General features: G+C 41.6%; 1 protein-coding gene across 2 annotated transcripts in view; it reads right to left on the bottom strand.

Moving 5' to 3' along the window:
* Nucleotides 1–22,552, bottom strand: part of tspoap1 (TSPO associated protein 1) — a 54,342-nt gene that overhangs the window by 19,481 nt on the left and 12,309 nt on the right. For both annotated transcript variants that reach the window (XM_086179448.1, XM_086179449.1), the window contains 10 exons: nt 14,433–14,540; nt 13,999–14,127; nt 13,219–13,395; nt 12,353–12,532; nt 5,180–5,347; nt 1,546–1,629; nt 1,377–1,466; nt 1,007–1,129; nt 567–671; nt 363–413 (listed from right to left, as the gene is read on the bottom strand). In XM_086179448.1, coding sequence (XP_086035574.1) covers nt 363–413; nt 567–671; nt 1,007–1,129; nt 1,377–1,466; nt 1,546–1,629; nt 5,180–5,347; nt 12,353–12,532; nt 13,219–13,395; nt 13,999–14,127; nt 14,433–14,540 — 1,215 coding nt within the window. The remainder of the gene's footprint in view (nt 1–362; nt 414–566; nt 672–1,006; nt 1,130–1,376; nt 1,467–1,545; nt 1,630–5,179; nt 5,348–12,352; nt 12,533–13,218; nt 13,396–13,998; nt 14,128–14,432; nt 14,541–22,552) is intronic.

The following is a 22,552-nucleotide window of genomic DNA, read 5'->3' as shown; positions in this document are numbered from 1 at the left end:
AATATAAACTGTTGGGGCCATCTGTTCAAACGGTTATGTTCTGCAGGCCCCAGGATGCTGCAAACAAAACAGTTGTTGAGATAAGCAGGAAGAGACCATTGTGTTGTATATCCACACTACAGAGAGAGAATTAAATATTCATACTCTTGGTGTTTGTGGGTTTAGACAAACCTTCTACAATACGCAATAAATTATCAGGTACGATTCTTGCAGTGTATTACAGAGGACTGAGGAAGTCTCAAAAGCGCTTTTGAAGATGAGTTGGCGCAACTCTGGGCTGTGCTACACAGCAGAAAAGCACGGTATGGTGTAATAAACATTTATTTTTGCTGCACTATCACAGTGGGTTAATACAAACTCACCTCCAGCATTTGAACCACCCCTTCATGCTCCCTCTTGGCAAATAACTGAGCCTAATAAATGAAAAGATCAAGTCAGTGCTGCTTCAAGGTTGCCTCCTGCTGGACAAAATCCTTGTTTCACATTCTTACAAAAAGAGCACCCGAGAGGACCTACAGGTGTGATTTGATCAAGACAGTATTTGTTAAGAAAACAATGGCTCTTACCCTCTGTAGCCGTTTGATTTCATCCTGTTTGAACTTAAGGATAGCCAGTGCCTGCTCATGTTCCAATTCCAGCTGCTGCCTTCGCTCGGCGACCTCTCGCATATGCTGCTCAAAGCCATAAAGGAACAGTAAATCAATCTTCTCAAATACAGTGTGGGGATGAACCCGTATGGTTCATATCATCTCTTATACATATTATCTGAATAAAAACAAGTTAATTCACTTTTTGTACATACTGAAAACATCTGTTAAAGTCCATAAATCCTATAGTCATTGTTGTGTCCTCACTGCTGATGATAAACGAAGAAGAAATGATGTGTGCAAAAATGGATCGAAACCCATTCACTGAAATAATGACCAATATCTGCAGATGCTGATGAGGTCTCGATGTTATTGTGCATCCCTGGTAGAGCGGTAAAGAGTTACAATAATCACTGTACCTTTAGGACCTGCTCTAGGTTCTCCAGTTTGGCACGGAGTCTCTGGTTCTCCTCGAGAACTGAATTGTGTTGAGCGGTCACTTCAGAGAGATCTTCCCTCAGCTCCTCATTCTCAACCCGAGTCTGAAAAAACAACACACACATCAGGTTCTTCCATGGGATCTTTGTAGTACTCTCATCTGGTGTTTCAGTCATATTGAGAAGTTGCTTACAACCTCTTTGAACCTGAGAGCATTTGTGTCATTTGCCAAGGGTGGTGGGTAGAATAATATCACAAATGATAGTTTTAGTTTCTGCAACCTTGAAATAAAAGCCAAGCGGACCAGGAGCAAAGACAACATGCCGATGGATATGGCTGGGAGACACGGACCTGGTCGAGCAGCTGTGCCTTCCTCCTGAGGAGATCTGCCTCCTCCTTTAGTTGCTCATTTTTGCCTCGCTCATCCTCAAGCTGGCTCTCCTGTTAGGAAACCACAAGGCAATGATCAAACAAAGACTTCATTATAATGTATGATGTGAGGTCCAGGATAAGCGCTCACCAAATCCAGACATCTCTTCTGTCGCTTCTTTACTTCATGCTCAAGGTTTTCACATTCTTTTCTCTTCTTGCTCAGCTCACTTTCCTAAACCAAGAAAAAAAACAAACCAGCAAAAAGTTACACAGTATCCTTAAATCTGATATGTCTTGATCTTTACATGGAACATGACACATTATTTGCTCACAAAGGATCAACTATTTCATTTAAAATGAAGAAACACTGGCTTCAGTTTTCACAGTGACCTCTGACATCATAGCAATGAGGTATTACAAAGCTTAGCATCCTTTAATTATTCTAAATGCAGCTTACATGTGGGGGCCAGCATAGGAGAAATCAGCTTATTTCAGCACAGCCAGTGTGCGTGTTTGTGTGTGTGTGTGTGTGTGTGTGTGTGTGTGTGTGAGTGTGTGTTTTGCTCGTGCAGGGGAAGCTACAGAACAGACAGGCTAATTGCAGACCACCAGCAGTCCTCTGAGCGGAGATGACACAGCAAGACAATAACGATAATTAATATGCAATCTGTGCTCTGATGTGGTTGACTGTGTGTTATCAGTCACAGCCTGAATAATGAGTTTCAAGGCAAGGTGGTTCAGTTGTGTTTGTCAAATCATGACAATAGACTGGTTGCATCTTCAGAAACCATATTTCAATAAAAATATCTGAAATATCCTCTCAAAATCCTTCATTAAACAAAAAGGGGAAAACAGAAAAACAAAAGATTTATATTTTTCTCATCTTCATTCTGTGAACAACCACTCCCTCTCTTTCTTTGAACAGCTCTGAACCTGATCCAGCTCACTCCACATCCATCAGCCATCCATCCATTTTCTTCCGTTTATTCCTGTTAAGGGTCGCGGGGGGTGGAGCCTATCCCAGCGGCTACGGGAGAGACGTGGGGTTCACCCTGGACAGGTCACCAGTCCATCACAGGACCAACACATAGAGACAGACAACCATTCACACTCACAGTCACACCTACAGTCAATTTAGAGTATCAATCAGCCTCGTCCCCTCTTGATGTCTTTGGACTGTGGGAGGAAGCTGGAGTACCAGAGAGAACCCACACAGGAACAGGGAGAACATGGAGACTCCACACAGAAAGATCCTGTGCTGGAGCCGGGGCTCGAACCTGGAACCTGGAACCTGGTCCCCTCTTGATGTCTTTGGACTGTGGGAGGAAGCTGGAGTACCAGAGAGAACCCACACAGGAACAGGGAGAACATGGAGACTCCACACAGAAAGATCCTGTGCTGGAGCCGGGGCTCGAACCTGGAACCTTCTTGCTGTGAGGTGACAGTGCTGACCACTGCACCACCGTGCCACCACTCCATATACAGAACTTATAAGCACCAATTACTTGCCAGTCAGAGGCAGAGCGGAGCAATGACTGGGCCTTCTGGGGACGTACACCCAGTGGGCCTACGATCATTTCCTCCTGGGTCTGAAAAGATAAGGGCCTTCAATACCCAACATGTTCTTCATGTTCTTGCTTAATATGGATACATTTCTAAAATAACTCTCAAAGCTCACGGGAGACCGTAAAGTCATTGTGTGCTTCTAATAATGTATCTGATAGCGGTACTAGCTTAACCGCTGGTGGTGCTTGTGCCACATATGAAGGTGGAGGGGGTACAAAGCAGGAGGTTAAAAATTTCAGGTGTTACAGGACTTTTAAAAGTTTGGGAGCCACTGGACGAGTCTGTTGAGTGAATCATGAGCTATCCATCTGTTGGCCAGAGAAGCTTGAAGACAAACAGCCGGAACACTTATGCTTCAATGTCAGGCAACATACAGTACTGGATTATTCCCCTCATTATGTTGTAGATATGAGTTTAATGGATACAAATAAGTCATGAAAACACAATGACGACATGTGCATGGCTGGTGTGCAACCTTTCACTGATACAACTGCTTCTGTGTTTTAGATGTTAGATGTTTTAGATTTATTTAAGCTGAGTGAGTGCTCTAAAAACAAGGAAAATCACTGCTACAATATGACTACAGAGTTAGGTGGGAATATGGTCTAGATTCTCAGGGACAAGATCAAAATAATCCCAGCATTACATAACAGATCTGACCACAATTCTTTCCTTTAGTCAGCACACTCGCACACCAATTCAAGCTTCAGTTTCCTATAAAACTGCACAGTGAAGAGTCAAGCGTAATCCTTGCAATTTGGTAATACTTGCACTTATGGCGACTGTGAGTGAATAGAAGAATGGATTGATTTGAAAGCAAAACAGTTATTAAGGAAGTGCATGACAACCTGTCTAATTTCACAACCTTGATGGTATAGTCCCTCTAGAAGAAGATTAAGAAAGTGTATTTTTTTGTTTTGTTTTGGTTTGTTTTTTTGCAAACTGGAAAAAAAACTGTGCTTTTAGAAAAAGGCAGCATGCCTCAAAAATGTAGTCCAGCACCATGGTGCCATCGTGATGTATCAGACCTGTTAGTGATCCAATCTCAAGTGGAGGGCTTACAGTAGGTACAGGCGTAAACACACTCAGGATCCGACCAAACTTCAACCCTGTTTACAGGGAGCCTGGGCCACATTCTGAGGTGGTCTGGGCCACATTCTTTTAAGCCAAATTAACGCAAATGTGACCTGAGCCACACTGACCGGAGGTCCTCCATGACACAGGGTCACTTTGGTGGGATTGCTGTCATTAGTATCAAGCGAGTGGTTGCTGGGCAGATATTCTATAACAGGGGTTTCCAAAGGCTGAGACACTGCTATGAGTCTGAGACAGCACTATGAGCTATCAGAAAAAGCACCCCTCCGCACTTTACTGCTAAATCTACTACGTTCTTGGACAACTTTGGGATCTGGATTATATCACTTAATTATCATTATTAGCACTCAACAAGTTCAGACTTCACCAAACACAAAAGGTGCATTCCCCAAAACTACTGTATGTCTGAACCATGCCTTTGACCAACTCACATTTAAGCTGCTCTACAGGATCGCCTTTTGGTTACTGACGTAACGTTCTATCATTTCCACTCACTGAGCCTCCAACAAGGAATAGACCTAATCTGTATTACTTCCCCCTCTTCTTTTAATTTCCACCTGACACATTGGAAAAGCATAGCTGTATTCCGTGACTGCCACTAACACTCTCGCTCAAAGATGATCTGGCTCAACCAGTAGTCTTTTTCTTTTTCTGGAACCAACTGTGGGGCAGTGGTGGCTTAACAGTCCGAGACGTGAGCCTGGTACCAAAGCATGGCGATTCAGTTCCCTTAAGTAAGGCATGCAACCCCATATTGCATTAAGATCACACAAAGGAGATATGATTTCTTTAAATACAGTTTGAAATGACAGTGTTTTAGATGAACACATAGGTTGCTTGACTTAATCCAGAGCAAAAAAAATAAACATGATACAGATAACATGTTTCACTTGAGCGATACACTCATGTGTGTCACTTTAGCTACTACTACAAATTGTTGTGGTTCAACATGTTGGTTGACAACAACAATATATTCAGTCTTTATATACAGAAATGTTTAGGTTCTTATTTGCATATAAAGCAGAAAAGTGAGAAATGATCATGAATGGTAACTGGAGAAGCAGGTGTTAAAACACACTCTGTGGTCCCTCCGGTCTGACCAGGACCATAGACACACTCACCAGAAACTGTAGGCGCTGCTCCTCTGTGTGATCCTCCTGATGAGAGGGGGTCGGGCTGAGGCCCGGTGGGGGCGTCACTGGCAGCCCCGACTCCTCCTCCTCTCCGGGAGTCTTCTCACACCTGGATGGAGCTTCATCTAATGCCACACACGGGGTCTCTCCTACAACCTTGCAGGGGCAGGAGAAATCCTCCAGTTAGTCATGTTACATTTACAGAGTTACAGATGTCATCTTGGATAGGAAAGATCCTGCGGGTAACCAAGGCTCAACAGTGAAAAACTGTCATTATTTTGAAGAAAAAAAAAAAGTGATGTGGTTCAAGATATAGAGAGAATCCATCCATCCATCCATTTTTTATGCCGCTTATCTGTTAAGGGTCACGGGGGGGCTGGAGCCTATCCAGCTGACATTGGGCGAGAGGCGGGGTTCACCCTGGATTAGGTCGCCAGTCCGTCGCAGGGATAGAGGGAATCATTAATTTTTTTCATTTAATTTTCACCGAGAAAAGTAAAAATAAAAAACAAAAGTAAATGTGTGAATTTTATGGAGTCTATACCAAACAAACATGTTCCCTTACATCTGGATCTATGACTCCTAGCTCTAATTTCTGGGGCATCCTGAGTAACGGAAAGTTATTGCGACACATTTTACGTCCATCAAAAAAAGCAGCTCCTGTGATTTGAAAATTGCACTTGGTCATATTAAAAAATCAGTTATTTAAATCGAATATTACAAAACATTTACGCTAATTGGCAGACCTTGACGTTATCCTATAAACACAACAGTAAAACCTTTCAGTAAATCTGTTAACACTTTATAAACCATTATTTAACAGGTGTCAATGACCAATAAGCTCATCTCCCATACATCAATGTTGGGTCACTATTTAGAAAGATGAAACTATGCTGCTTTTTTATCCATCCAGGTTAAATAGGCCAGTAGAGCTTTAGATTAGATGAAGAAAAATGCAGTCGTTTTGCATACATTCGTCTTAATGGTATATGAAGGGTTTACAATGTAGTTAATAATGCACTTACAACCATTTAACAATCATTTACATGGGGAAGACTTATTGTAAAGTGGTACCAACTTAGCAATGTTCGCTTGTTACTCCAGAGGTCCAACAACTACCATCAATGAATAATCCAGGGGGAATCCCTGCAGCCTGCAAGATGACTGGAACACATTAGCAGCAAGCTTGTCCTTCCTAATTAGCCTGGGCAGTATTGTGTAATGACTTCACCGTTGGACAGTGGGCTGCCCTTCCAGACTAATTACTGTCATTTTTATAAACTGTATGATCTGTCAGGTGGGTGGGGACGGGCTGACGCTGGTTAAGGGTTAAGAGTCGGGAATCAGTATCTAATTTTAGAGCAAACCTACTTATGCTCCAGAGTAGAACTGTGCTAGTGCAGCCAAGGCCATGACCCAATAACAGGATCAACGGCGCTCAGCCACGTGCTGCAAAGGGGATCTCTTCCTTACACTCTCCATTCCTTCACATTGTTAGTCGCGAAGATTGCAGACACAGTTTCATCTGATTAAAGACATGATCGAGACACTGAATGGACAAACTTCTTCCCTGTCCAACAAAAAATGTGTAAAGTTACTTCTGCACACAAAAAAAAAACCTTGAAAAAAAACACTCTCACAAGCTCAAATGCTATCATACAGTACTCTGACGCACAATTCACCACAAAACAACTACAATATACATCTGTTGGAATTAAGATGCACTAAAGAGGCTGCGACTGAAAACGATTTTTATCTAAAGAAAACACAAGAATAGCGACTCCTCACTGATTCTCAATGTTAGGATGTCTGAATAACTGTCTAAATATTATTTCAGAGCATCCTATTAATTAGTGCACTTATTAGTTAATTGTTTAATGTGCAAGTGCTTAATGTGAAGAATATACACTTCTTGGATCAGTCAGAGTGAAGGTGTGTTCAAGTATCAAAGGGGACCTCCGTGTGGAAATGAGAGGAGTATCTAGTAAGCTAAGAAAGGCTATCCATTAGCTTTTGGAAAGAAGACCAGATGGTGTTAGTCATGGTGAGGAAAGGCCAGCAGCAAGAGGCACTAATTCCATTGGCCCCCGTACAAACACAGCACACAGGAATGAGGTCTTAAATGAGTGCTTTGCTGGTTCCTTGTGACGAGTCAATTAAAATGCTGTCACGTTCATGACAAGTGCCGATGCAACGGTAGCATCCAGGCAAAATACCTGTGCTCGGTATGTCATGATTAGCTTGTAGCACTGGGCGTCAGTGTATATTATTTACTTACTAATTAGTCAGCTACGTACCAAAGAAGCACTGATGAGATGTGATCAAACGCCAAGTTTTTGATATTTCTGTCTTACCTCTCATGCATTAAGTAAGTAAGCACACAACAACTTCCCTACTTCAATGGCAGGCTACGTTCAGGAGCCTTTAGGTTTCCTACTGCTACTGAGACCGAATTAAACAAAGTTTTATAGATACTGTATATCTACATTTTCCCATCTTGACACGTTATCAGCAGTGACATCATGTCTACGAGCGAACAGGTCAAATCCTTTCGGAGAGCAATTCTGATGGTAAAAGCAGTGCGAGAGCTCACAATGACGAGTTCAAAGCAAATATAATCAGGTTCAGGCAGCATGTGATATAATCCTGACATAGTTTTGACAAATGGGCACACAGGGAGACTATTACATAATGCCTCATTTATACAATGTTGAGAGGAAGAAAGGCACAGTCATAGAGAGTGTTAGATCAAAGCTTGGGTTACTAAGGGTTACTTAGGATCAAAGGTGTCTGTGCCAACACACTTAACTTCACAAAACGAGTCACTTCACCGGGTCACGGTGCAGCGTTCCAATCTTAACACATTCATTTGTACCGCTTACGTTTACCGGCCAAATCACGTTTTATGTTTTACACCTGTCGACTTCATTCACATAAAAAACAAATTAGAGCAGAGCTATTATAGTTTAATACACGGGATTACAGGATATTTAAAATAAGAGCTAACTGGTCTCAAACAAGCAGAACGTCAAAACGCTCATCGAAACCTGTTTATACAGTCACTCATACACCTTAGTGTCAAGGAACAGATGTAAAAAGTGGAATTAAGATTTTGTTCATATTAGCGTAAGATGTTCTTGCGGCATCATAAGCAGAATATAAGAATGCTGTCAGTGGTTTCATGGGGTGTCAATAATCTCACGATTATTGAAGACCTTCACAACAAACCTCAACCCTGACTGGCAGGTACCACCTTGATTTACCCAAATATGTAAAAACTGCTGAAACTTCACCCGACTGAACTTTAGAATCTATCTTGTGTATTTTACGGCGAATTTCCTGATGAACAAAAGGGACAATTACTGTGACCGTCTGAAAATCAGTCCTAGTTCTGCTTCTATTGGTTAATCATAAATAAACAAAAAAACACTACAATGTTCTTTGTTTTTGTTCCTAAAGGTTTCTTTTTTTTTAATCAAATTCCATCACTTTTTCCAAACCAGCATTGCAAAATGTCGCATAACTGTATCATTCAAACAAAAAGACCAACAAAACTGCTTCACATTTACATGATTTGTGTGTTTATTCAGTAAAAATGATCAACAAAGGGGTTTGTTCATTTCATCCATCGCTTAGTTTATAGTTAAATCTGACCTGTGAGGGTAGCCTTTTATGGCTATTACCTGTTTTTTTTTCGGAGTGATAGATAGATTAAAGAAAAAAAAATTCTCATAAACTCTGAATCAAATGGTTTGACAGCATGGCTGGCTTTATCCAGTGTTTCCATTTCTGAAAACGAATGCTAATTTGCATAATTCCATAATGACTGATTTGTATGGTCAGAAAACAAAAAGCATGTGATTAAAAAGAATGATCTCAATTTGAGCAAGTAAATACAGTAAGTGAGGGAGTTTCAACTTCTTTGACTTTTTCTGTTATTTGACTACTGATAATAGATATTAACTGTTCATACAGCAGCAAGTAAAAATGGACCTGAGCAACTTTCTTGACCAGCTGAGGCGAAGGTAAAACCTGCACACTGGGTCCAGACCAGGGAAGCTAACCTTTGACCTTTTCAATATACACTGCCATCCCTTTTATCCTCTCAGATTTGTGCTCAATTTTATCCAAATACATGAATGAATTATTGAGTTATGGCCAAATTGGTGTTTTATATCTGAATGAATAAAATTTCTTCCAAACATGGCACAGAAAATGTTTTTATGAGAATGGAATGGATCAATTAAAGGATGGAAAATAAAATATACTGCTTTCAGCCCAGGCATAAAAATGTGAACCTGAATCCATTAAAAACTGTAAAACAATATATTGCAAGTTGCTCTTTTATATTCACTTATCTGGAAAAGAAAATGTTACTTCAGCAGCCACAATTTTAACATATAGCACATCACACTGTCTTTTCACAATTTCTGTAAACTACCAAAATGTAATAAATCAAAATTAAAAGAAAGTTAGGAGTACACTTACAATATCATCAAGGAACACCTACAGTGATCCTAGCACTGGCACTGGAGGCCATGTTTTTGGTGGCATTTGTTTATCTGTCTGTCAGCAGGATTATGAAAAAAACTATGGAGACAAATTTCACCAAACATGGAGGGATGCAGAGAACCCATCCCAATTTGGGCCAGATCCAATTATCTCGGTGAAAAATGTCATCGTCAGACCGTGTGTTTGACAGAGTTCATTCCAGGCTCTTCAGGTGTCCTCTAGTTTATTTTATAAATTTACACAAGCTTGTGATAATTATAAGATGTAGAGGTTCAGGAACAGCAAGTGAGACTTTGCAGTTACCACACGAACAAACACTGGCCATACAGACAAGATCGTTTTTTGACAATAACTAGTGGAAGCATCTTATAATTATCTGCAACGAGCAGGTTATAAAACATACTTGTATGCCCCCCTGTTATAGCGACATGCATTCCGTTTGCATATATGCATTTAAGAGATTAAGGAGTAATGGGTGTATCATACGATACTGGTATAAACTGGTACTGCAAAATAAGACTGTTGGTCTCTCAGTTTAAGTGAGAGTGTGGATTTAATTGGAATATGCACAGCTGTCCTTTTTAAAAGAGTGGAATGACCAATGAGCAGTAATGATGTATATTTGCGATCAGTAGTAAATGCATGTATGTTTGGGATACAACACTGACCAACACGTCAATGATCATCACGAGATGGCTTGATCAAGGATGTAACCGTGTCTAATTTCTGCCCTCGTGAGCTGCCGAGGCACCTTATTAGCTCAACTCCACATGCACTCCCCCCCTCACACCCTGAGGTGCCATTTTCTACACTGAAGTGGTCCAGCATACTTAAGGATCAAGTACAACCTGGTCCCATGCGTACTAAAGTAGGGACAGATCCCATTCAGCAGGCCCTGAATGCCATAAGCACATTGGTGTAATCCCTGCAGACTACTGAAACGGGTAACTGGATCACTTCTTTTAAAAGCACCTTAATGGATTGGCCTGGCCGTTGATTTTCTTTTTAATACGCAGTATATCGATGTCCACCAATCAAACGCTGTAGCACCCAGACACTAAGTCGCCCTCTCTAAATTCTACATCTGGAAGCATCAAAATATGGCTGGTATAAAAGCGGGTGTCAGACAGGCTGCCCTTGACAAGGCCTCATGCATCCCATCTTTTTCATTTATAAGAAAGTGGTGGGCCATCACAGACAAGCATGGGATTTACACAGGATTTACTGAAATGAATATTAAAAAACAAAAGCTATGAGACCTAAAAGAAAAATCCCCTTAGCTGCCAATATCATAATACCCTGGCAGGCTTTAAACATGGGAATAATCTTTTAGAATAAAGATTCTTTATAGCTACCAAAAACTGACACTGTCATGAGCCACTTCTCCTGATTTGTCATGTCCCTGTTATGTTCTAAACTTTGACGCCTGCACAGCGTCAGACTCACATCCAAGCAGATGCATAGGAGGTTAGGAAAGGATAACTACCTTGGACCACCGAGACCACCGCACAGAGACGACAAAACTCGGAAGACAACCTACCCCTTTAGTGTGATCTGTGGCAACGTCAAGGCTTCCCTTTGCCTGCTAGTTATCCAGAGCAGGGATAGATAGAAAAGTCTTTGGTGTGGCTGGAGTCCTACCTACCACCCAAAACCCTCTCACCGCTGCCACAGCGACAGAGAGCGGATTACTGGACTGTACCATTCTGTTGTTAGAGGGGATTAGAGTTCACACAACATGGCCCCTTTCTGGGTGTGCGCGTGCAACTGTGAGTGCGTGTGTGCATCCCACAAATGAGAGATTACCACAATCGGCATTCTTATTTGAGCTTCACAGGCAGAGAATTTACTCTACCTCACAGGCAGGACAGAATATTACACAAAAATCATACTTAAGATGCATGTTTTCATGGGATGTGAACTAATATTAGCACAGAACATTTTTTTCCTCTTAAAATTGCACAACAGAAATGACATGTCAGCTTGTCTATTTCAGATGCTCACTAGTGTGGCTGACCAAATTTTACCATTAACTGTCCACGCTGCATTATGTAACCTATTAATATATCTATGATGTATGTGGACGTATGTGGTCGGCATATCCGAGCATCACTCCTACTGTGAAGAAGGTAAGAAGTGCTTCTAAGAACTGAAAGCAGAGGAGATCAGTATTAAATGCAGAGAGGATCAGTGTGAGTGTGTGTGTGCGTGTGTTTGTGTGTGAGTGTGTGACTTTGTTATCTTTGATCAGGCCCAAGTTCAAGACAGGGAATCATCTCATTATGGCTTGTGGCAGATTAGTATCAGATCCAGCGACAAGCCATTATATAACAGCAAAACAGCATGCATGCTAGCATAAACATACACTCGGGTTTAATTTAGCATTACTAGACAATGTATAATCCCTGCTTGTGTGATGCCAACACCCTCCATTCTGCTAGGTGAAAATAAACGATCTGGTCTGGCTTTGTTCCCCCTTGTCACATAAGATCTACAGGGTGGAATTTGCTTTTTTGCTAGTCTGATTAGTTGTCTAAAGCACAAAATGACAGGTGCTTTGATGACATCAATTGTGCATAGGCAAGATGCTTAACAAGAGGGATCCACGCCAGAGTTGTGCTGTGCATTAACGTGAGAGGGTTACTTTACCTTCTCTTCCGTGTGCCCCCTCTCTTCCTCACACTTATTTGGGCCACCAGGGTCAGGATTTTGGTGATGGTTCTGGGTGGATGATGTGACAGACAGCTGCCTCTGGAGCCGCAGCACCTCCCTCTGAGACTCTCTGAGAAGCTTCTCAAATTCCACTCTGCCAGATGGTAGAGGGGAACCCTGAGAATACACACATGCATGCATGAGAGGCAGCTGTAAGACACTGACTGCATCAATTTAGCACACTGGTGTTAATGAGCCCAGGTGTAATTATTACACTATTGAACTTGCACTGCAACTACAAAAGAGATTTAAATAATGATAATCTCAATCAATACAATCTGTGATCATGTGCATTCAAGTTTCTTTTTCTTACATTTTGCAAATGATTCTGGCTCACCAAAATGTAAAAATCACCATGTGGACACTTAAGGTTCCCAATTAAATTTAAGCTGAACACTAGCTTTCCTCCCTGTTGTCCCTATGACATGTTGAAAATGTGTCAGACGTGGCACACACCTTCTCATAACATCAACATAGAGCTCAGCCTGTTAGGTGCACATTAGGGACAATCAGCTCTGAAGTCACTGGACCAGTAATTAAAAACAGGCACTTAGAAGACAGCCTATTCCTGCACTGTGATGTAGACATCAGCAGTGACGCAGCCCTTGTAATATGGCTTAGGAGGCAGTCAGGATAAGCAGTACCCAAGTTGTCCAGCAGAGAGCGAACGTGTGTCATCGTAGGCCTGTGGAGGGGCTGATAGGCGAGGATAACAAAACACCAAATCTCTATGAAATACATGAGTGATCGAAGGTCAGTCTGGGCTGAGGAAAGTGGTTGTTGAAGACATGTGCTCAAAATACCTTAGCAGTACCCAGCCGTGCCTCCAGCTCTCTACACTCCTGCTGCAGGGCAGCAATCTCCTTGTCCTTGGACAGCAGTGCATCAGCATGCTGGGCAAGGTCACGTGCACGCTGTCGGGCAAATGCTCTCTTGTACTGTTCCACTGACCCAGGCCTCATCAGTGATGGAGAATTCACCTGTAAATGAACAAATGGCAGATATATGTTTATATTTTTCTACCCGTGACAGTTTCATAGGAGTAGCTTCAAGTGTGCTACAACTTATCTGAATAATGATTTTACATTCAGGACTGTGTAGAATTGGTAGGTGGCGGAGGGAGAGCTGCTGAGCAGTTCCTCAAGGATCAACAGTGCTCAGCAGGGCAGATGTTAGAGTTAAAGCTCTATCCAACTCTATCGTTCACTCATCAGTGTAAGACATCCAGTACTTGCGTCAAGGAATGGTACAAAGTACATGATTAAATTACACCAAAGTTGCCCTTTTAATGTTTTCACCATGTACTGTGTCGTGAGTTTTTTTGTTGTTGTTGTGAATGTCTTTATAAGTGCAGACATAAACATGCTCACAGGTTTTTATAAAACCAGTCAAGTCTTCTAAAAATCGATCAATTAAAAACCTCAGTGCTAGTGGCCATCGTATGAATGCATTCCACTTTTCAGTAGTGTTCTGTCACTGTCTGAACTATTACACTCAAACTCATTAACGGGCTTGATCACGAGTCAATCCCAGTGTTTGGGTCACAGCAAGCGCATTGATAGATGGGCTTTATTTATGTGTACCACTCTGAGGTTGGCCTCCTGTAGTTTCCGAGCCCTGTCCTCCAGCCTTTTAGCAAGAACAGCCAGCTCTGTGTTCTTCCTCCTCAGCCGCCTGACCTTCTCCTCTGTCTCTGGGGCGCTGCTCTTCCGCTAAACACATGGGGGAAACAAATATCATTATCACACAATGCCTGCAGCAAAAGCTAACACAGCAATGCAAAACACAAAAGTCAGGAAAACATTTATTCACAACGGATTAGTAATGATGGGGAAAGGCCAACTCACTGACAAAATAATTGTTTAGTAAATAAACTGAATAAATGACAGTGAACAATACCATAGAGCAATTTAACAACATTGCACATTTAAAGGGTTTGCTTTTTTGTGTGTGCACCTGACCCACTTTGGAGGAAGCCTTCAGTCAAGACTGAAAACACTGTTATTTTTAGTCTTACCAGCAAGCCATTTTCCTCCCTCAGTGTCGTGCAAGTCTTCTCCAGCTCATCGAGAGCTCGCAAGAGTTCAGTGTTCTGACGCACCAGGGGCCCATAGTCTGTTCCATTCTGAAAAACAAACATGATAAAATTAGATGCAAGTATATCATTGTAACCAAGCTAGGCCAAATAGGTTGGAAAGGCTTAAAAAAAAACTTTAAAAAAAATAATTCTCTGGTGTTATTTTTTTTAAATCATGTGCCAACTTTGAGCAACAAAAACAAGTTTTCCTCTGCTGTCAGCCAATGTTTACACATGGCTATCTAATGGTGGCTGACAGATGACACCCCACTCAATAGACTTTTCATTAGACCAATTCAATCAGCTGGCTATTGGCAGTGAACATCCATTATACCACACGGACGCTGCAGGAAAGGAAGCAGGGCTCAGCTATCACATAGCTTTACTGAGGAGGAGAAGGAGGACTGAGAGGTCAAGCAAAAGAAACCCAGAGAAATCTGACATTATTACAGGCTCTTCCCACTTTAACTAAAAGATTATTTGCAAATCAATTTACACCCTGACCCAGAAGTGACACTAATGTTCTAAGCACTGGTCCCGTGAGGCCTTGAGTCCATAAATATGGTGGCCAGAGCACTGACAGGGATTTGGTAAATGCAGAATAGTGACGTTGAAGAGCTCGTCCACTTATAACTGCAAGTTGTTTCCGAAGAACTGTGATGCTGTGTTTCCTGAAGCCATTGTTTAAAATGACTAATAGGTGTAACTCAGTTGAGGAAACCAACACTAAAGTCTATTATGGCCTCAGACTTGTTATATTCGGATAAATTAAACTTCTACTTTATACACTTTTGTTGCGGTTTTTCATTGTCATCATCTCGTCCAGTTTGTGGTTCCTCTGTTATTGTGTCAGAGGTTTGAGAAGAATTTATGAGCCCAAACTTGAGTACTATATTGGTGCCTAGCCATTAACTAGTGTAGTACTTCTACTGACAGTACTGGCTGCTGTTTTTGCACAATGTTTAAGAAAGATGGGTGAAGGACACAATAAGTTCTTTGAACTTTCGGTGGCAAGATTTAGGCCTCCACAGACTATTTGATGGCCTGTGGCCACACAGTATAGATAGTTGTAGCCACAGGCCATCAGGTCATGGTAAATGTCCAACCCCGCTGTACTACCTCAAGACTAACTTACCGCATTAATATCCATTGTACAATTCACATAGGTGTGCAGTACCTTCCAGATGCACAAACAGCAGAGGGTACAGCTGCAATTGCTCTTCAGAAATTTCTCCAATTTTTCTTTTAAATAGGACAAGAATATTAATGAAGTGCTCCTCAGGTTTCCTTGTAGCTTTCTGACAGGGCTTAAGTCTGGTTTTTGGCTTCTTAGCTAGTGAATTAGTTAAAAACATCTAAGTGCTGCTTTAGCTGTGTACTTTTATTACAAAAACAAAAGAACTTTTACATTACTTGTTATAAATACCACATGTCCGAAACATGAGCATGTCAACAGAATCTAAATAAGGGAAACTAATGTTTTTGTCTGCCGCGCTTTTTGGTCAAAGAGAAAGGATGAACAAACGAATAAATGTTTTTAAAAATCCACACTGATGGCCTGCATTTTTTTATACTTACAACCCACTGCGATGTACTGAAACACACACACACACACACACACACACACACACACACACACACACAATGTCTTACACTCATTTTATATTGTAGATTTAATTGAGTTTAAATAAGCTATCTTTTGATCTGTTGTGATGTGGCAGATAGTCAATATGTTGATCATGAGGGTGTTCACGTGAGGGAAGAAGAGAGAGAGCGCCTGTCGCACACAGAGGTGTGAGCTGAAGGTAATGGGAGGGTTTGCTGGCAGTGAGAGAAAATTTTCACACACAGTGGCTGATGAGCACTGCAGCATCCACAAACAGATACTGGAAGGTGTCTCTCTTGGTGGGGGTCGAAGCCGTGCAACCACAAAGATGGCACCACAAGAGAATCCCCAGTAAACCTGCTCAAAAGCCTTCCATTATGTCTCCGTAACACTCCTGGAGTCTCATTATTAACCTCACTAGTCACAGTACAAAGACTGATAAATCACGCATCCTGATGGTATGGGTAGTTGTCAAAATCGTGTGCTCGTCTTGTGAGTTTGTTGGTGCCTGGGTTATTGTGTTGCCTTGGCAACTGCAGATGATGGGCGACCCAATGGCTCCCTGGAGGGTTTTAAAGCTACTGTACCTGTTCTAAGTCAGTCTAATGACCAGCTGTTTACTAACCCAGCAGCTGAGGCTCCTCTGTGTTCATCCTCCATACTTTATGATATTAACATCTGAACATTCAGTTAGAGGGTTAAGAACTAGTGCCAACAAGAGCATGTTTTCAAGGTGAGACTACAAACTTGCAGGGACAAGATTTAGACTGCCGAGGAAAGGATTGATGAAAACTACCGAAGTGGAACAAAGGAGGAAAAACAATGTGTCGGCTAAAATAACGTGCAGTATTAACCTTCGTACCAAAGTGGCCAAAGTTTCAGATAGCTGAGGAACAAAAGAGTGCTCACGCAGCTACAAATGGAACATCATAACGGCCAGTCCCACAGCAACATCCTTAATAAGGGCGTGTTTTAGCAAATCCCCAATGCTGCCGGTTGTGAAAAACTTGCAATCAAAGCACAGATGGGAGTACTTCCTGTCACTGGAGGCAAATAAAGATATATCATGGTCAAAGTTTATAAGCGATACAGAAGCCAACATTATTATTGTTAGGGAATAGAGAATTCCACACGATAAAATATACAATATATTTAACCCATAACAATTGGTGTATTGTAAGACCAGAACAATGTCCGTGGGACCAAAGAAAAAATAGGACACATATATTATATGATAGTACAGTTAAAAACAGAGTCTAGCTTAGTGATGAGGTGATTGGTGTCTCACATGACAGCCTTCATCATCACTTTGTGTGCTTGAGAGAGAGAGAGAGAGAGAGAGAGAGAGAGAGAGAGAGAGAGAGAGAATGGGTGGCAATATTGTTTAAGTGCTTTAATTGATGTTAAGATGGAAAAAGGCCGAACAAATGAAAAGTTGCTTATCTGTTTCCCACTTAATTTTTTTATTTCACAACTAGTGTAAAAACTAGCGTCGCTGTAGACTGAGTACCTGAATCCCCTCTCTCATTTCTGTCCACAGGATATGTTTAGGAAAAAAAAAACAGCCTTTTGAGTTACTGTCACGGCACAGATATTTAACGGCTAAAAGAGAGTCAGCGTCAGCTCTCAAACCACCCTTTATGTCCTTGAGAGTTATTTCACTATCAGTTAGAGGAGTCAGCTGGTCCCAATGTCCTGGTCTTCCTCTCAGCACAATGACGCTAAAGCTCAATCAATCACCTCGGAGGAAGGCCAGCCAAAGTGAACTCAGCCTCCGCCTGCCTCTATTCTAATTCTAATGACCTTGGAGTCTATCCATGTCTGCGAGATGTTTCCTGGGAATCATGCTGAAACATACCGGATGGTCTTCTCTGAGAATGAGGTAATGCTGGCTTCTTACACACTAAAACCACAATGTTGTTGCTGCCACATAAAAAAGCACTGCAGGTGGTGAAATCGAGGCCGGAGTATTAGTATTCAGCCAGTTCTCTTCTCCCACAGCAGTACTGTTATCACATGGGCCTGGCTCAGTCAGAGAGGCAGATGAAACTCAGTACAGGAGGGCAGGGGTCTCTCCACAAGCGTCTGCCAGGAGAGTCTGTGCCTCGGGCAGGACAGACGGGCTAATGGAACCATCTTCCAGAGCTCCGTTTGAAGGTGTCTGAAAATATTGTGGCTATGTAACCGGGGGTGACACTGCTCATTAGGGTCTAGTACCTTAGTGCCGTTATTTTATCAACATTTTAAATGTATCATTATGTTTTCAATGCTGCTGTTATGATAGAAAAGCTGAGCAAATTACTCTTTTTGTACAACGTGATGATTTTTTTCATTCACAGCTGAAGGCATACATTATCTCAAATTACATGTTTCATTTTTCCTGAGCTGAAATGTCTTTGCCCTAAACTTCAAGCTGAAAATGAACTACGCAGTGACAGCCATTACTATCCCAGCCCTGTGGTGCTGATTCTGCTGTGTGAGCTCCTGTGCAGCTGATAAAGTCCTGGTGGATGAGAGTTTATTGCCTTGACTCATTGTGAGTGTGTGAGATACTGTAAGCTTCAAAAAAGCCTCTGCAGTATCTGGAGCAGCTTTTCATTAGCTTTCTATCTCTCTCTATCGCCTTGGAGAGGAAGAGTTCAATCACCTCTGGTAATTCCAATCATCGCAATGTTATACTCTCAATTCTGTATCATGTCTAAATGAGAGAACGGATGGATGGAGGAGTAATACTGCAAAAACTCTGTAATTTCTGTATCGGGTCAGGAGTATGTGTAAAAACAAAACAAAAAAACATGCACTTAACAAAACAACTGAAGCGTGCATGATGCTTTGAGCATGAATAATTACATGTAGAGGAATATAAATTCATATTCTACCAGAGTTGTAGTATTAATAGTTACGTAGTACTTTTATGTGCATGTTAAATTATATAAATTGACTTATATTTACTGTCCCGAATTTCAACTTAAGACACACTGTCCTTACACTCTGTGGCACAGGAGGTTGCAGTATAAACGTGATGACAGACACAGAGAAGAGGCAGCAGCAACACGTTTAAACTTTTATAGGTAAATTTAGTCATGTATAACACGAGACCATTTATATGTGTTCATATGTAACGCTCTGAGTTAAAAAAGGAGCATCAAGATTGCATGATGTTTTCTACTACTGCATGCTTTTTTGGTGAGCTAGCTAGCCAGTGTTAGGCCAGTGTGGTCACACCATTGATGGTAACAGGCCAAGCCAATGCTTCATGTTGACTAGCCAGCAGTGGAGCGAGTCGAGGCCCGAAAGCCCAAATATAACGGGCCTCTGGAGCAGTGGTCTTTTGTTGTCAGGATAAGAGGCAGCCTTCCTACTGGGCTTTCCAGGCAATTGGGCTTTTTGAAAGTTGAGGACTGCTTGTAGAGAAAAATATCTATGTTGTGATCTGGCACTGCAGAGACACTGGATTATGCAAAAACAGTTAAATTTGGTAGCGGAAAAATCATGGTCTGGGGTTACATCCAGTATGGGGGTGAGTGAGAGATTTGCAGGGTGGAAGGCAATATCAATAGCCTAAAATATCAAGAAGTATTAGCTACCTCTTACATTCCCAACCATAAAAGGGGTCAAATTTTGCCTCAGGATGGCGCTCCATCGCATACTTCCATCTCTACATCAAAGTTCCTCAAGGCGAAGAAGATCAAGGTGCTCCAGGACTGGCCAGCCCAGTCACCAGACACGAACATCATTGAGCATGTCTGGGGTAGAATGAAAGAGGAAGCATGGAAGACGAAACCAAAGAATCTTGATGAACTCTGGGAGGCATGTAAGACTGCTTTCTTTGCTATTCCTGATGACTTTCTCACATTTATTTTAGTGTATTAAACATAATTTGGGAGGGCTTTCATCTGAGCCATTTCTAAAACCAATGGATTCATTAAAAGTCAGATTATAAACTGTTGTTTCTACAAAACGGATAAGTGACAAGACTTTTGTCAGGGAATGTATTTTTCAACTCCCTGAAGATGTTTAGCTTTAACCTTGCACAGTTGATGCAATCAAAACATGAACTAGAGAGAGAAAGAGCAGATGTGCTCATGATGCTGCTGCTGCAGCAACAATCTGTAGTTATCTGTTTGCATGGCTTCTTCTGCAAGTTAGCATTAGCAGTAAAGCCTGGTTTTATGCAGGGAGCCCCCATCTTCACTGCCTTTTACTTTATTTTTCATGTCACATCCAAAAGCTGTCCAAAGAAACATTTGAAATGTTTCCTCCTGTTTCAAGAAAAAAAAATCCTAGCGATGTCAGACATTCATTCGTATATGTTTGTCAGAAAAAAAGAAAAAAAAATCAGGAAATGTTGACGATACCGAAGTCAGAACTATGAAAAGCACAGTAAAGAATCGAGATCTTATCTTTCCCAAAGATACTTATTACCTATTATGAGCCCATCACAGAAGATAACTCATTTTAAGGGGGCATATTCTTTCATATTCATAGGGTCACACAAGCAGATTATCCTTTTGTCTGCAGCCTCAGCAGGCTTTTGTAAGGCATATGGAAATGTCTCCAGTCTGATTTCACAGAAATACTAACATCAGCATTTTTAGCTGACAGACTGAACCCCCCCCCCCCCCCCCCCCCAAAAAAAAGCCTCTATGGAGACTACCAGACAAAGACGCACACTTGAACAAAGGGACGTAGACACAAACACTCTGTTAGGTCTTTATTGAACATGGTAAAGTAGCAGTATTAAGGCTATAATCCGTGATTTGTATGCAGCATCTTTTAAACTCACAATTTGCACGACTACTACCCAAGTCTACTACTAAAGCAATACATCATTAACTAATTTACTAGCTAATAAAACTGAGAGTAGGAACTTCTGAGAATATCGTATTTGCTGTAATACCACTGGCTCAGCCTGAATGGAAAAATGATTTGTAGCAATCTGATCCGCCTTCTTTGTAGTGCTCCATGTTTCTACTACTGGATGCAGCTTCCTTCAGTTTGGAGACCGTAAATATTTCTGTTTCCACTTCATAGCTTTTCAGAAACTACATTTTAATCTTTATCAAAGCACAGTACATGCTTGTGAGCTTAATTCAATCATGTTGGTTTGCTGAATCAGAATGTATCTTAATTAATCTGGACCTTGTCAGCTCTGAGCAATATCAGAAAAGGAAAGTCCTCCCCCAATACAACCTCCAATATAAGCACCACCTGGTTGGAGAAATGACTCCCTAATGAATAGTCAGCAGAGGTGAGAACAGAGAACTACATTCAGACTGATTCAGATGGCAGCCTTATTGCTGAAGTGGACCCTAATGGACTGCACAATTTCAGCTGAGCTGAGTGTTACAATTTACAGCCGAATTGATGATTCTCTTAATCTCTGCCTCCCACAATATCATTGGTTTTCTAATGAGGTTCCTTCCACTGTTCTGCAGTCCAACAGATTTGTTCTCTACAATGAAACATCCTGCACGTGCACGCACTCCTCCTCTACATTTAACTTTTTAACACTATATTCATTGCCGAGCCTGTGTTTTACATGAGTGATCAAAGGTGCAATATTCACCTCAACTACATAAAGAAAAGAACCACAAAGCACTTGAAAAAGCTGTTTGTAGCCTGAGGTACCTCATGAACAGCGGCGTCCTCCCGGCCCTCATATATAAGTCATGAAGAAGCGCTATTAAGTGTCCTCTCAAATCCCCTCCTGTATTTATCACAAGCCCTCTCCCCAGGGGTACCTGACGGTGACGGATTAGGGGGTCTCTCTGATGGCGTTAGAAAACAAAGAACCAACACAAGACACCCCTCCACCTCTCCTCATGCATGCGTTCTCAGGGTGACATTGAAATAAATAAATAAAATGCACTGTCTGGAAACAGAGTATTTTCCCTTCCAAAGTTAAAGCTGCACTGTGTGTACAAAATAACCATCATGGCGAATGCATCCACATGTGACGATGTATCCTCGAGAAGCCACGGGATAATTCATCTGTTACGCCAGTAATGATTCTACGCTTGATCGAAGTTAAGATGTCAGCATGGAAAATATGGCAACTGTGTCATAGCATCTGTAGTAGTAGACAACATTAATTATGACTGCATATTCCATATGCCTTCACAACTTGTCTCTATAATGGCTTGGAGCTTCTTGCAAAGACAGAAATTTGTAATAACACAACCGCCCCACCGACACCGTGATTAAGATTCCAGTTAGCTTAGCTGCTTCATCTCGGGGTCCACAAATAAAAATGTCACAATTCAGGAGCTCGAAGGGCTTATTAATGTTTTAGTCATGCATAGAACATCTGTCAATTTAAAAGTCGTAAGACAGCCAGAAGCGGGGCACTGACAAATTATTCAATTTAGTGCAGTGTCAGCAGAAAAGGGTTAGATGGGTGACAGAATGTCATGGAGATGATTTGTTTCTTCCTCTACCCTCCAGAGGCGGA

Source organism: Aulostomus chinensis, chromosome 15 (genome assembly GCF_037954235.1).
Source record: "Aulostomus chinensis isolate RoL2024-O1b breed Wild chromosome 15, RoL_Achi_v1.0, whole genome shotgun sequence".
Lineage (NCBI taxonomy): Eukaryota > Metazoa > Chordata > Actinopteri > Syngnathiformes > Aulostomidae > Aulostomus > Aulostomus chinensis.
Note: the sequence above shows the minus strand (reverse complement) of the source record. Positions and strands in the feature narration are given on the sequence as shown.